General features: G+C 41.5%; 1 protein-coding gene across 1 annotated transcript in view; it reads right to left on the bottom strand.

Annotated features, from left to right (window-relative positions):
* Window positions 1-15,310, bottom strand: part of Fgf9 (fibroblast growth factor 9) — a 58,739-nt gene extending 43,429 nt beyond the window's left edge. Inside the window, exon 1 of the mRNA XM_085828690.1 lies at window positions 15,281-15,310. Within this exon, the coding sequence (XP_085684816.1) occupies window positions 15,281-15,296 (16 nt within the window). The 5' untranslated portion in view covers window positions 15,297-15,310. The remainder of the gene's footprint in view (window positions 1-15,280) is intronic.
* Between the last annotated feature and the right edge of the window lie 534 nt (window positions 15,311-15,844).

The following is a 15,844-nucleotide window of genomic DNA, read 5'->3' as shown; positions in this document are numbered from 1 at the left end:
CCTTCCAGTAACAATGGCTGTGTAACCAGGTCACAACCCTCCATTTTCTATTCCCTCCATTCTCCCATCCCCACCCACAACCCTTCAAGCTACTAATGGCACTGGGTGAAAGGGAAATGGTTTGGGTTCCCAGACTGACCTCATGGAAAAGTTTCAACTTGGTAGGCATGGAACCATTGCAGGGAGGCCTGGCTTGCTTCCAGAGCTGCAGACACTCCAAGTACTTTTGTGCCTTAGCCATTTTATGCTCAAAACTGACTTCGTGGTTACTCTCAAAACTGACTTCATGATGCAAATGCTATTTTGTTGCATTTTTCCAATGAGAAGATTGTGGTTTATGAAGACTAAGTAACACACCCATCACCCCATTGCTGACAAATGGTGAAGTCAAGTCCATACACCTCAACATGGCACAACAATGGCATGTATTGTAAGAGACATACTCTTGCAGAACATTTGATAGCACATACCTATAATCCAGCCCTCAGGAAGCTGAGGCTGGGCATTGAAAGTTCAAAGCCACCCTGTCCTATACAGCAAAACCTACCTCAAAAACAACCAAAAGTAACCTGGCAAGTGTGTTTTTACCAAATAAATATTCATGAGTAAATAATTAGCACATGTACTTAACAGCCTGTGGTTCTGAGTATGTAACACAGTTAGATACATTCTATAGACCCCAGGTAGGGAAAGGACAAGAGAGAGAAGATCACCAGAAACAGAACTTTAAAAAAGAAGAAGAAAAAAAGAAAGAAAGAAAGAAAGAAAGCACAAGAAGCATATGAAGAAAGGTTTTTAAGTCTCCCTATAGACACAAAAAATTTTTGAACAAATTAAAAGATATAAATAATATTTCTAAATAGAAACAATCTCAATTTTGAAAATATATAATCCTTCCTAGAGTAATTTAAAAAGCTCAGCATTACAGTAAAAGTAGTATCAAATTCTCTTATTGATGCTAAAGATAATCTAAAAGAAAATTCACTTGACACATTTTTTTACCAAGAAAAATTGAGAGATTAACTGACTATAAGTACCCTACAATAATTTCAAATATCTTTAAATTCCAGTAGATAAAACAGAATTATAATATAAATAACCAGATAGGACAACAATAGTCTACACATTGTTTTTAAATCTGAGTACATAGTTGAATTTAATATAAGATAATTAATAAGGAAAATAAACTAGTGAGTTCTGAGAGAAGGGAAGGGGGAAGAAGTGAGTTTTCCTTCACACTTGAAATGAGGTCAGAGCTCAAGTGGCGCTCAAGTGTAAACTTTAATTGTCACAAGTGCTAAAGGAAACAATGGAGACTTTCCTTTACACTCTAAATGGTAAAAGCCTTTCTAATTGCAATCCAGAGTTCAAATGCCTAAAAAAAGAATGTTGAAAAATGCAACCACACACACACACAAAGTAGCTGAAGGGGAGGAAACAAAATTCAAAAGAATGAAAGGTAAAATAAAATAAACTGTGTATATCAAGTTGAAGACTAATTTTCCTGTCTATGAGCAGCCTGTAATTGATTAGGGAGCACACAGCCTCTGCTGGACATGGTGGCACATGACTGGAATCCCAGCACTAGGGAAGTGGAGGCAGGGGGTCAGAAGTTCAAGGCCAAACATAGCCAGTTCAAGACCAGCTGGCTAAAGGAGACCCTTTTTCTTTTTCTTTTTCCTTTTCTTTTTCTTTTTCTTTTTCCTTTTCTTTTTCTTTTTCTTTTTCCTTTTCTTCTTCTTTTTCTTTTTCTTTTTTTTTAAAGATTTATTTATTATTATATGTAAGTACACTGTAGCTATCCTCAGATGCACCAGAAGAGGGCATCAGATCTCATTACAGAGGGTTGTGAGCCACCATGTGGTTGCTGGGATTTGAACTCAGGACGTTCAGAAGAGCATGCTCTTAACCACTGAGCCATCTCTCCAGCCCCAAGAGACCCTTTTTCAAAAGAGCTAAATTATAATAGAAATGGCGATGATGATGATGACGATAGTGATGATGATGGTGGTGGTGATGGTGATGATGCTGATAGTGATTAAAATAATAATAACAACAATAATGGTCTGATGTCTAGTCTGAGATGTGAGCCTGGACATCATCACTCCTGTCCACAAAGAAAAAAAGCGGAACAGACTAAAAAAAAAAAAAAATCAAGAACTCATCTTGAATACTTAGAGAATTGAGGTCATGAGGCAAATTGCTGGAGAGCCAGGCAGACATCAAGTCACTGCTTCCAAAGCAGAAGAGAGCGGTAGCAGCCCACACCTGGACCCCGGTGAGTATCTTTACTTCAAGTTATAATTCCTGAAGGTTCAGTGTGTGTAAGTGTGGGAGTTTAAAAAAAGAATCACTCTCAGAGGACCCTCCCCCTTTCCTGTAACTCAGAGGACCCTCCCCCCATTTCCCAAGTTTATTTCCAGAAGTTTTCTCAGGTTCCCACTGTGAAGATCTGAAAAAGAATCCCTCCTACTTGCTTTGGAAGAGAGAGAGTACCGTTTTGGAATACACTCAGAGCTCCCTTTCCCTGATCCTGAGGAAACTGTTTTTACCCCCAGCCTGTCTAAGCTGGGAGGAGAGATACCCAACTCCAACATCTCCTGCCTTCAAAATGCCACTGATTAACAGACCAACCTAACCATAGTAATGCTAAGCACATCCCTCCTCCATACCTGCCATGGTTGTCATTATCAATTTGACACAATCCAGAATCACCTGTGAAGGAGTCTTGATGAAGGATTGTCTACATTAAATTAGCATGTGGGATTGTCCTGATTAGGTTAATTCTTGTGGGAAAGCCCAGACTAAAAGTGGGAGACACTGTTCCCCATGTTTGGGTCCCAAACTGCACAAAAGAGAGACTATAAATTGAGCATGGACATGTTTGCATCCTCTCTACACTAGACTCCCTCTCTCTCTCTCTCTCTCTCTCTCTCTCTCTGTGTGTGTGTGTGTGTGTGTGTGTGTGTGTGTGTGTGTGTGTGTGTGTGCGTGTGTGTGTAATTGCTTTATGTTCCTGCTGCCCTGGCTTCTTTGCTATGATGGACTGTGACCTGGAACTGTGAACTAAATAAACCCTCTCTCTGCTAAGTTGCTTTTGTCAGAATATTTAATCACAGCAACAGAAACAAAACTAAGGCCCTGCTTTTCTGCAGGGGTAAAAACACTGAAAAGTACTGGAGAGGAAAGGACTGCAAGATTTAGGTCTTATATTAAATGATTTCTAGCTGAGGCATATTTAATAATGTTTAAAACATAAAAAAGACAGCCCACCATCTGCATGATGCAGTTACATCACTTCTCAACCCCAGCAAATGCTAAGCAGTGTTCAATAATGACCGTGGAGTCTGGAGCTGGTTAGAGTAGCAGTTTTGCCCTTCCCAGTACATTCTTCCAGTAGTTAGCCTCAAAGAAAAGTCTTCATCCTTGTTTCCTCCATTCTCAGTTTTCCCCAACTTAAGCTTAATCTCCGCTCAGGCTCCACTGAAATATCTTATTGGTATCTGCTTCATTTGTCTCCAACTCTGACTGTTATATTAGCGCTGTTAATGAGGTCCAAAAGCTTAAGGACACTTCTGTCTGGATGTGAAATGTCCTCATAAACAGGGACTTGCTTACCAGAAGGAAGGAAGTGCTGCTACCATAGGAGGCCATGAAACTTTGAGGAGGGGGGACCTGGGTGAGAGAAGTAGGCTAGCAGGAGATTTCTGTGTAGGTCTTGGCTTTCTGATCCCTGGCCTGTGAACATATGCATAGCCGCAAACCAGTGTTACCCCTGGCCTTTCTGTATACTAATCTTGAGACTAGGAGGTACAACTTTATGATAGATTGCTTGCCTAACATGCATAGTGCCCTCAAAATATTCCATCCACAGTTCCGTCCGCAGAATGACAAAAAGAATCTTTCTTCTGGCTTTTCCAAATGTCCTGTGTATTCTTGTTCTCCATAGCTTACTGTGCATTTCACAGTGTTACTATGGTGTTTAAAGTCTTGTACTTTGTTCTCCATTAATTTGCTCCATGCTCTGCCTGTGGCTGGGGTAAACTGAGGCACCTAAATCGCAGAGAATCCCTGACACCAAGTCATTTAAGCATGTGTGCACCAGAGAGGTGGGAGGGGGCCCTCCCAAGTTCTCCAAGGGCCTGGTATAGCTCTACATACCCTCTAATTTAAAGACATAAAACGAACAGAAATTTTCTCATCAGACCAGTTAATACAGCGCATGTGCACTTGGCTTACAGAAATGCATGGATGTGGACCCACAGTGAGATTTAAAGTCAGGGTGGAATCCCACCTTAGATTTTGATAAAGATAAATTTACAATACCTCTGGCACCACTTTGTACTGGATGGCTGCTTAGAGAAAATAGGTAATCAGAATTAGCATTTCAAATTTTCCTAGGTTATATATTGCAACAAAAAAGAACACATTAATTCTATGAATTATGCTATCATGGAAACCTAATTCAACAACTACCCCAGCTTCTCAGTGTTGCAGAACTCTTACACAGCTTTACCAAGGTGCCCTTTCAAAGAAGAGACTATACAACAGTTTGTTGTCTAGGTTGAGTTGGGTTTTTTTGACACAGGATCTTCCTATGCAGCTAAGGGTCATCTGGAAATCTTTCTTGAAACTGTCCGCCTCTACATCCTGATTACTGGGAGGTATGGATTTCACGAATGCACCACACCCCACTAAGAATGCTAAACAAATCCCTTTTGGCTAGAGAAAGGTAGTTGATATTTGGCCCACTTGGTCTTTATTACAGCAGTCAGCAAAATATATGTGGTAGCCATGAAAAAAGATCTAGAGAGCATTTATCCTCCAAAGTCCCCCAGCTTGACTACAATGGAAGAAGAAGAAGAAGAAAAGAAGAAGAAGAAGAAGAAGAAGAAGAAGAAGAAGAAGAAGAAGAAGAAGAAGAAGAAGAAGAAGAAGAAGAAGAAGAGAAGAAGAAGAAGAAGAAGAAGAAGAAGAAGAAGAAGAAGAAGAAGAAGAAGAAGAAGAAGAAGAAGAAGAAGAAGAAGAAGAAGAAGAGAGGAGGAGGAGGAGGAGGAGGAGGAGGAGGAGGAGGAGGAGGAGGAGGAGGAGGAGAAGGAGGAGGAGGAGGAGGAGGAAGAGGAGGAGGAGGAGGAGGAGAAGGAGGAGAAGGAGGAGAAGGAGGAGAAGGAGGAGAAGGAGGAGAAGGAGGAGAAGGAGGAGAAGGAGGAGAAGGAGAAAGTCAGGAGATAGAGTCTCTTCATGAGCTAGCCAGACCCAAGAGGTACATATCAATCCTTTACAGGCATTCGGTTAGGAGTTATTGAATAGCATGGGCTCAAAGACAAATAAGAATATATGGCCATGCCCATTATACTATACATAGGTAACCCAGGGATGTTGCTATTTGCAGTACACAGAAACCACTTGAAGGCTAAGGAAGTGGAATAGGTTTTAGAATGCCAACAGTGATGACCCTTCCTTCTCCACTGTTCTCCACAGAGCTGAAGTCTGCTCATGTAGGATTTAAATGGGCCACCCATTTTATTTACATTAGTGTGATATTGTTTGCTTCAATATGTAGACTACATCATGAAGAGACAAGACGTTCTTGGTGCTTCTGAGTCTGTCCACATGGGAAGAGGAGTGTACATTTTGAGTCATTTCTCCCCTCAAAAGTTAGGCAATCCAAGAGGCGATGTCCATTATTAATCCGTGACTATTTCCTAATGATGACTCAGCCACATACTGGTATGTATTTGCTCATACATTTCACCTTACATTTTGCTCTTAGATGAAATGACCTGGGTCACTTTTCTGCTTATTTCAAGTGCTTTCTTATGTGGATTTCAAATACTACAGTAGCCAGTGGACAAACCAAAGCCCCCTAATCTGTGACCTTTTCCTCAACAAAAATCATTGCCATCTGAAACAAATGTAAAGACATACACAGGACTGCAGTGTCAGTTGGAGTCGACCGAGGAAGGACAAAAAGGCACAGGTCGCCGGGCTGAGTTCAAGAAAAACATGACGGCAAAGCATTTTGGAGCTCCAGTGAAATCTTTGCTCCTATTTTTTGTTTTTTCTTTTTTCTTTTTTTTTTTTCTGTAAAACAAGATGGAATGGAATGGGTTTCCATAGTCCATAGATTTTTTTTTTTTTTCTCACCAAGAAAGCAAAGATCTTGTAGCCAGTCTTGCTGGTGCACACCTGTCATTCCAACATTTGGGAGGCAGGGACAGGACAGAGTTTGAGACCAGCCTGGGCTTCATGGTGAAAATCTGTCTAAAAAGGGGGGGGGGGGGAGAGGATGAGGAAAAGGAGGGAGAGATAGATAATGGGGGGACATAAGTAAAAAGGGGTTAGCAAGCTGGATTGTATTTCTCAGAAAGCCTCCTACCAGGCAGACTGAGCCAGCTCCTGTGGAAGGCAGGGCTGGGGTGGAGATCTGTTCAGAGCCTGAGCTCCTCCCCCAGCTGTGCAAAAAGTTTAAATAAATGGAAACAGTCCCCAAACTACTTCCCCTCCTGTACAATGGGTTGTTGCCAGGATTTAAAAAAAAAAAGATAAATATAAAATAAAATGTATAGTTCCAATTAAAAAAAAAAAAAAAAGCTTTGTGAAAAACAGCTTATCATAAGCAAATATTGATTTTACCAAAACAGTAAACTACTTTCGATAGAAAAGTAGATGTTTATGATAATGAAATAATGACAGGAAAGGAAATGGAGAAGTCATTTAAATGCAGCACAAACAGAACCATATACATCCCACTGAAGTGTGGGATGCAGCTCAGGATACAAACCCAGGAGAGACATCAAAGTGCTGACGTCGGGTCCTGAATTTATTGATAGTTTTGCCCCCTCTCTTCTAGGTAATGATGATGTTTCTGGAGCTAAGTGTTATCCTTTATCCTAACAACTCGCTCCCTTCCTAGCAGAAAGACAGTTTCATATCCTGCAGAGCTGTTTGCAGTGATCACAAACAATGATTTTATTCAACTCATCATTTATGGAGAGCCATGTGCCATCCTGAAGGAAACAAAATAAAGGAGAAGGGTCTGCCCTCATTATGGCCTCTGACAATAACAATGGCAAAGGCACTCCCATTGTAAGTCCCTGTGAATATTCAGGGTGACTGTACCAGGACTTCTACTGGGCTAACAGGGGTAGAGGACAAGGGAAGGGCAAGTGAGAGAGATTTGCTTAAGTCCTGGCTGGGTAAACCTGGCATCCATAGGGTCAGCCTGCAGATTGGCAACTGGAGACAGAAGCCCATCCTGCCATCCACAGAGGAATTTCTCCTTCCTCGGAAAAACACATTCTCTTTTTAAAGCCTTTTTTTTACCATTTGCATACAGAAAACCCCTCCAACAGTTTATAAATTGAAGGCCCGTCCCTCAGCCAGTGACACTATTCAGGTTATGGAAGTTGAATTTGTTAGCTTTCTCTTCCTGTAACAAAATGCCAAGATCAAGACAACTACTAACCAAGGAGTTATAGAAAAAGGAGTTTATTCTCAAGGCTCCAGAGGGCTCAGAGTCCATCGTGGAAAGAAAGCACAGAATCAAGCAAGAGGCATAGCAATGAGAGCAGGAAGCCAAGAGCTTACATCTCACATCTCAACCAGGGATGGCAAGCAGAAAGAACTGGAAGTTTGTCCCTAGGTTTAAACTCTCAAAGCCCACTCCTAGTGACATAACTCCTCCAGCAAGGCCATGCCACCTAAGCCTCACCAAACAGCATTACAAACTGGGACAATACAATCAAATGTCTGAGCCTGTGGGGGACATTCTTATTTAAGCAGCACAGAAGTCTAGTTGGAAAAAGTGGTCACTGAAGACATGCCTTTGAAAGGGAGTTCCACTCCATCAGGGTTACAGCCTCACCTTTTCCCTGGTCGTGAGAGAATCAGCTTGGCTTGGCTACTAGCTCTCTGCCATGAGGTTCTGCCTCACCACCGGCTCAGAAACAAGCTAACCCAGTAACCATGCACTGAAAACCCTGACGCCATGAGCCGAACAGAAGTATTTGTTACTTGAAGCTCTTTTTCTTGGGAATTTTGTATAAAGTAAAACTAACCAAACATACCTTTCAACTGAATGGGTGATGCCCGAAAAAATTATCTAGAACAGCAGTTCTCAATCTGTGGGTTGCATCCCCTTTGGAGGTTGAGTGAACATTTCACGGGGGTCACCTAAGACCATCGGAAAATACAGGTGTTTACATTATGATTCATAACAGTAGCAAAATTACAGTTATGAAGTAGCAACAAAAACATGAGGAGTTGTATTAAAGATGAGGGAAGTTAAGAACCTCTGATCTAGAATGATCTGCGTTACTTAAAGCCAATTGGTTATCCATATTAATTGCATCCATCTAAGCTTGAGTTTGATTGGATCACTGGGGCTGTCTGCTGCTTTGCCGGATGACACATCAAATAGATCCTCACAGTCACTCAACATATCACTTCTCTATTATCCCCTGTTTCCTGGCTTATCTAAAATCCGAAGTGACAGCATAGACCACTAAGCCTAGAACTCAGGAGGCTGAGGCTGAGACTGAGGCAAAAGTGTGGTGAATTGGAGACCAACCAGGGCTACATAGCAAGACTGTTAATTCAGAAGGTCAGAAAGCATCCGTAAAAGCCCCTGATACCTCATTTCAATTCAGACTCCACTGAATATGGTCCTCTCAGGAAACAGGGCACACTTATTCATTCTTTTTTCCTAAGGTCAGCCTGACACGATGCTCTATCATTAAAAACCAAACAACAAGAAGAGCACTTCTATCTGTAGAGAAGACCTTAAATGTGGCCAGTATTTTTTATTTGAGCAGGCTTTTTGCTTTAATCCTGGTTCTAGAAAGATAGAATCCATAATAAAGATGTTGCAAAAGGTGGTGATGGAGACAAACTGTGCATCCTATTGGCTGTAACACCAAATGCAGAGGGAAAGTGGAGAAAGAGACCTTGACTTTCACACTATGGATTCCAAATACTTTGTGACTGATGCCCTATGTCAACCCTTGGTTTTATTGGTCAATTTCTTGTTTAAAGTTATTTTATCTACAACCCCTCCTAGTTAACAGAACTGACCTCGTTTGTGCCATAGGCAGTTTAGCAGCATTCTTAACCAGGGCCATTTTATTGCCAGGAAAACTCAGCCACTGTCTAGAAGGCACATTTGGTCATCACAACTGGGACATCCTGAGGATAGAGACCAAGGGTGGTAGCAAACAATCTCCAGTGCATGGGACAAGCTCTTGCTCCCTAAAATGTCAGTAGTGCTGATCCTGAGACACTCTGGTGTGGATCATGCTACTGTGACATCTGTCACAAGTGTCAATCTACTTCCTTAAAATCTTGATCTGTGAAGGAAGTAATAACAGAAAGGCTGAAGGTATAATGAACATCATGGGGTTGTTAGCTATCATTCATTAGTTCTTTACATGAACAGAATCAATAGGAGATATAGATAGATATAGATACAGATATATAGATACCCAAAACTATGAAGAGAAGGATTTACTTTAAGAAACAGGCTTACAATCATGGAGGCTGATAAATTTAAAATCTGCAGAACCACGGCCCCAGATCAAGGCTAAGGCCAGAAGCCTTAGAGCCAGGAAGAGTCTGAGTCCCACTCCAAAGTCCCACACCAGGCAAGAAAATTTGCTTATACCTCAGATCAGCCTTTTATTTTCAATTTTTAATAAAGGAAGCCATGCTAGAGGGTCACTAGAAAAGACAACTGTGGGAACCCGTGAGCCAGGCTACCTTTTATTCTTTTCAGTTTATTGGACAAAGCTCACTCGCATTCAGGAAAACAATCTACCGTACTCAGTCTGTAGATCTAAATGTTCATTTCATCCAAAATATTCTCTCAGAAATACTCAGAGTAATATTTGACCAAATATCTGGGCACATCTTGGAACAGTCAAGTTGAACCTGAAATTAAGCATCACAACTCCGAGGACAGTTGGAAATGCCAGGAAGATCAGGGGTGAATGTTTAACCTGGGAATGGTGACAAATGCCTGTAATCCCAGCAGTTGAGAGGCAGAGCTCAAGGCCTGCCTGAGCTACATAGCTCAGGTCAGACAGGACTGTAGAGCATGACCCTCAGTTCCTTTAAATGTTTAATGGGTAAGGGATTGATAGACTGATACTCACTAATATATTATCAGTTAACATTTTTATCATAGAAGATCAATTACTGATACAGGAAGGTTTCTGGCCCCAGCTCTGGAATCATATGCATGAAGTCTTTCTTTCAGAACCTTGAACTATAACACACTTTACACCAGAATTCAGAACCCCTGGAGATCTCAGTCCTTCCTTGCCAGAACCATAAAGACTAATCAACAGTTGGATTCCACTTCATGACCGTTACAACTAAAGACGCTAGGACGGAAATCTTAGGCTGGGTGTGGAGCTCCTGGCAGAATATTTGCCTAGCATGCATATGCCTATGGATTTGAGCTTCACCACTCGAGGGAAAAAAATCAATTGGTGAAATTCACAATCCCAATTAATATGTCATCTAGGAAAAATAGAGCAATATCTAGAGTTGTCTGAAATTATTACAGAAATCTTTATTTTATTTAGACATTCAAAATACTAAGCAACTAAATGGCAAACTAGGACTTCATGTTAACTGCTAAGGTGAATGGAAAACGTACAAACCTGTGTTAATAAAACGATGTTCCACATAGGTTTTGTTTACTAAGAGCCAAGCATGCTTAGGAAAGACTATTGACTGGTTTTTTTTTTATTGTTACCATCAAATGGAGCCCCAGGGCAAGGGCGTGGTCCTGGACATGCATCAGGATTATATGTAGACTGATATAACGCAGTTGCCTAGGATTGCAGACTTAGTGCTGGAATTTCCTTCCCTTTTGGTTAAAAATGTGAATCCAGCTGTCCCATTTAGGGCTAAGGACTTCACAGTCTCTTATTCTCTGTCGTAAATCTCCATCTGCTACAAAAACAGCTTTTCTGAAGAGTACTAGTCTATGAGTATAAGGGTAAGTATTTAGAGGTCAGTTTGATATCATGCCTGATTAGAAAATAGTAGTAGGTTCTTCTCTAGGGCCTTTTACCTGCCCATCCATGGGTTCTTGACCTAGTTAACAGTACTGGGCATGAGCTCTGTATTCTGGAGCAGACCTTAAGTCCAATCAGAGAGTAGTTGATTACCCCTCCCATTTCCTCCCAGGGAAAGATAACTATTCATTTCTGTAACTATTTCTTCTCAAGGTGCAGGGATTATTTCAGAAGAGAAGGACAAAAAAAAAAAAATTAAGAGCCAGAGTTTGCAGAAGACTTCCACAAATGAGTGTGACCCAGATATAATAACGCCATTGTACACAAACTCATCCTGTTATGGTTGACTGCACAAGACCTGCGTACAATTAAGCCAGGAAAAATTCCAGCATGAATGGGGGAAGGTCTCATGATGTGCCGTCTGTATCTGATGAGCTATTGGAAGTTAAAGGCTATAGTGGAGGGGAAAATCAATTTTCTCTAGGGAGGTGCCCCTAGTAGGTGTCTCATGCTCCAGTGAATGACCTTATACCCATAAACACACAGGCATCATTAAATGGGGTCAGTAGGACAATAAAAAAGTGCAAGTTAGGCCGAGGTGGTGGAGAGTACCAGAAGAGTTGGAAGGGAAGGAAGAGAGGCTGGATTCGTTCTAAACACGTGCATGAAATTCTCAAATGAGAAATTAAGATGGATAATGCTGACCCAGAACTTTTCAAACTTTTGGCTTGCTTGATCTCCTGGCCTGGACTTTGACAGCTCCAAGGTAAACAATAAAACATGACAGTACTAGACATGTAAAGTGCGATTAATAAACAAACGCTAAGGCTACAATTTCAGAGCTACAATTTCTCCATAACTATTTTCTCTAATCTGATTTGAAAGAAAGATTTGGATCAGACAACGTCTTACTCATGTTATTTTTCAAGTTAATCACCAAGCAAAACCATGTAGCATTCATTTTAATTTGACCAATGTCGAGGAGAAATTGTTCAGAACTTGGACTATACATTTACAATTCATCTCTCTGCTAATGACACTTTAACATTCCTAAATGCTACTTCATTAGAGCTTAGCTTTCTGATATTAATGACATTTGTCATAGACTTTATATACATGTATACAGATTATTTATACACACACACACACACGTGTGTGTGTGTGTACCATATGTGGCGTGTGACCTGCTACAACCTCTATAGACGTAAGGAATATTTAGAGGATATGAGCTTTGACTTTGAAGCTGCTCCTGTTCCTAGACCAGTACAAGCTTTAAGAATAGCTACTGTAGGGAGGGCGGGGGGGGGGGGGCGGTGAGGAATAGCTACTGGAGAGAGAGCACCCGGGCAAGCAAGAGCCGGACGGGTACTGGGCGACTCTGTGCCTCGAGGAGGAAAATCAACTAAACACGGGCAAAGGAGATCCTAAGAAGCTGAGAGGCAAAATGTCCTCATATGCATTCTTTGTGCAAACTGCCGTGGGAGGAGCACAAGAAGTGGTGGTGCACGCCTTTTATCCCAGCACTTGGGAGGCAGAGGCAGGTGGATTTCTGAGTTCGAGGCCAGCCTGGTCTACAAAGTGAGTTCCAGGACAGCCAGGGCTACACAGAGAAACCCCTGTCTCAGAAAAGAAGAAGAAGAAGAAGAAGAAGAAGAAGAAGAAGAAGAAGAAGAAGAAGAAGAAGAAGAAGAAGAAGAAGAAGAAGAAGAAGAAGCAGCAGCAGCACCCGGATGCTTCTGTCAACTTCTCAGAGTTCTCCAAAAAGTGCTCAGAGAGGTGGAAGGCCATGTCTGCTAAAGAAAAGGGGAAATTTGAAGATATGGCAAAGACTGAGAAGGCTTGCTATGAAAGATAAATGAAAATCTATATCCACCTCCCAAAGGGGAGACCGAAAAGAAACTCAAGGACCCCAATGCACCCAAGAGGCCCCCTTCAGCCTTCTTGTTCTGTTCTGAGTACTGCCCCAGAATCAAAGGCAAGCATCCTGGCTTATCCATTGGTGATGTTGCAAAGAAACTAGGAGAGATGTGGAACAACACTGCAGCAGATGACAAGCAGCCCTGTGAGAAGAAGGCTGCCAAGCTGAAGGAGAAGTACGAGAAGGATATTGCTGCCTACAGAGCTAAAGGAAAACCTGATGCATCGAAAAAGGGTGTGGTCAAGGCTGAAAAGAGCAAGAAAAAGAAGGGAGAGGAAGATGAGGAGGAGGGAGAAGAGGAAGATGAAGAAGATGATGATAATGAATAAGTTAGTTCTAGCACAGTTTTTTCCCTTGTCTATAAAGCATTTAACCCCCCTGTACACAACAGACTCCTTTTAAAGAAAAAATTGAAATGTAAGGCTGTGTAAGATTTGTCTTTGAACTGTACAGTGTCTTTTTTTTTTTGTATAGTTAACACACTACCGAATGTGTCTTTAGATAGCCCTGTCCTAGTGATATTTTCAATAGCCACTAACCTTGCCTGGTGCAGTCTGGGGGTTGTAAATTGGCATGGAAATTTAAAGCAGGTTCTTGTTGGTGCACAGCACAAATTAGCTATATATGGGGACAGTAGTTTGGTTTTTGTTTGTTTTTCTTTTTTTCTTTTGGTTTTATTTTTGGGGGTTTTTTTCATCTTCAGTTGTCTCTGATGCAGTTTATACAAAGATAATTGTTGTTCTGTTAACTGAATACCACTCTGTAATTGCAAAACAAAGAAAGGTTGCAGCTGTTTTGCTAACCTTCTGAATGCTTCTAATACAATAGCTAATGTAAGAGCACCTGTAAAATAATATTACAATTCTTAGACAGAAGAAACCACTAATAATCCTAGCTTTTGAGACCCTGAGGCAGGAGAAATACCAGGAGTTCAAGACTATCCTGGGACCAGATTATGAGACTCTGTCTCAACTCACCACTATGCAAAAATGAAAGAAACTGAAAAAACACAAACACTGAAGACAGTGCATTTCAAGAGCTACAGGGGATTAATACGGGTGTAATTGTTTTTTTGTTTTGTTTTGTTTTGTTTTTAGTTTTGCAAAGTCAGTTACCAAAAGACCATCCTTCCTACCACAGGCAACCCCCATATCTAGCTAGCAGGTAAATGTGCTGTTACTCCTGAACCATTTGCCCATGGCAAGAAAGGCTGACTATCCACTGAGCTCCACTTGTCATCCTTATTTAAAATGAACATTCTAGAGCTAGAGAGAAAGCTCCATGGTCAACTGTCTGCTCTTGAAGAGGGCCCAGATTCAGTTCCCAGTACCCACATGGTGGTTAACAAGCATCTCTAACTCCAGTTCCAAGGGATCCAACAACCTCTCCTGGCTTCTGTGGGTATCAGGCACACACATGGTGTGCAGACATATATGCAAGCATTCCCCAGTGCAGTGGGGTGACCACAGCTCACAATAACTTGTATAATTTATAAAGAACTAGAAAAGGTTCCTAATACTTTCTCTAGTTGGCATTATAGACAATGTCTACTTGATATTAATCAAATTTAAATTAATACTGCATGTTTTTGCAAGGTAATTAACTTGGGAAAAAAAACCAGCATGGGTAAGACTTTATTTGATCCAAAACTTAATTTTAAGTCAGACCAGAGAAAATAGTCAGGGAAACATTGTCTCTGAAAGTGTCGCCTTATTTTTTTGTTTATTAGTGATGTTTGGGGTGATGTTTATACAAATTATGTCATTGTTTCACTGTGCAAGCAGGCTTTATCTTCTCTTCTTTTTTTTTAATATTTTTTATTACATATTTTCCTCAATTACATTTCCAATGCTATCCCAAAAGTCCCCCATAGCGCCCCCCCCCACTTCCCTACCCACCCATTCCCATTCTTTTGGCCCTGGCATTCCCCTATATTGGGGCATATAAAGTTTGCAAGCCCAATGGGCCTCTCTTCCCATTGATGGCCGACTAGGCCATCTTTCGATACATATGCAGCTAGAGACAAGAGCTCCGGGGTTCTGGTTAGTACATCATGTTGTTCCAACAATAGGGTTGCAGATCCCTTTAGCTCCTTGGGTACTTTCTCTAGCTTCTCCATTGGGAGCCCTGTGATACATCCAATAGCTGACTGTGAACATCCACTCCTGTGTTTGCTAGGCCCCTGCATAGTCTCACAAGAGACAGCTATATTTGGGTCCTTTCAGCAAAATCTTGCTATCTTAACCCAGGGATTTGCACATTTGGCTGAGCTTGAGTTATCTGGTAACCAGACCCCATTCTCAAAGATACTGTGTAGACTGGCACAGGGCCAACCTACCTTCCCAAGTGACCATTGGTTTAAGTCAACTGTAGGTGCCTTCCCATTCACTCAGCTACTTCACCACCACCTTTGGAACACATAGCCAGAACCCCAACTCCAGAGGACAATGAGGTCATATAGATTAAGAACTTTGATGCTAAGCAAAGGGAATTCTTTCTGAACTGAAGCATCGTCATCCTGGACATAGTCCCAGAGAAACTCTTTGGAGAAACTGTCCCTTACTCCCTGTAGTGGTTTGAATAAAAATGGCCACATAGGCCCATAGGGAGTGGCCTTGTTGGAGTAAGTGTGGTCTTGTTGAAGTGGGTGTGGCTTTGTTGGAGGAGGTGTGTTACTTGGGGGTGAGCTTTGAGGTTTCAGAAGCTCAAGCCTGGCCAATACGTCACTGTCACTTCCTGCTGCCTCCAGATCCAGATATAGAACTCTCAGCTACCTCTCTAGCACTACATCTGCCTGTTTGCTGTCTGTCATAGTCATAATACAAGCTGAATATAATAAAGAGCTTTCAGTCACAGAACATGTGATTTTTCCCAGTAAGAAAAGCCTGGCTCACTAATGAGA

Source organism: Mus caroli, unplaced genomic scaffold (assembly GCF_978045245.1).
Source record: "Mus caroli unplaced genomic scaffold, Mus_caroli_1 scaffold_12, whole genome shotgun sequence".
Classification (NCBI taxonomy): Eukaryota; Metazoa; Chordata; class Mammalia; order Rodentia; family Muridae; genus Mus; species Mus caroli.
This window is presented reverse-complemented; position numbering and strand designations above follow the sequence as displayed.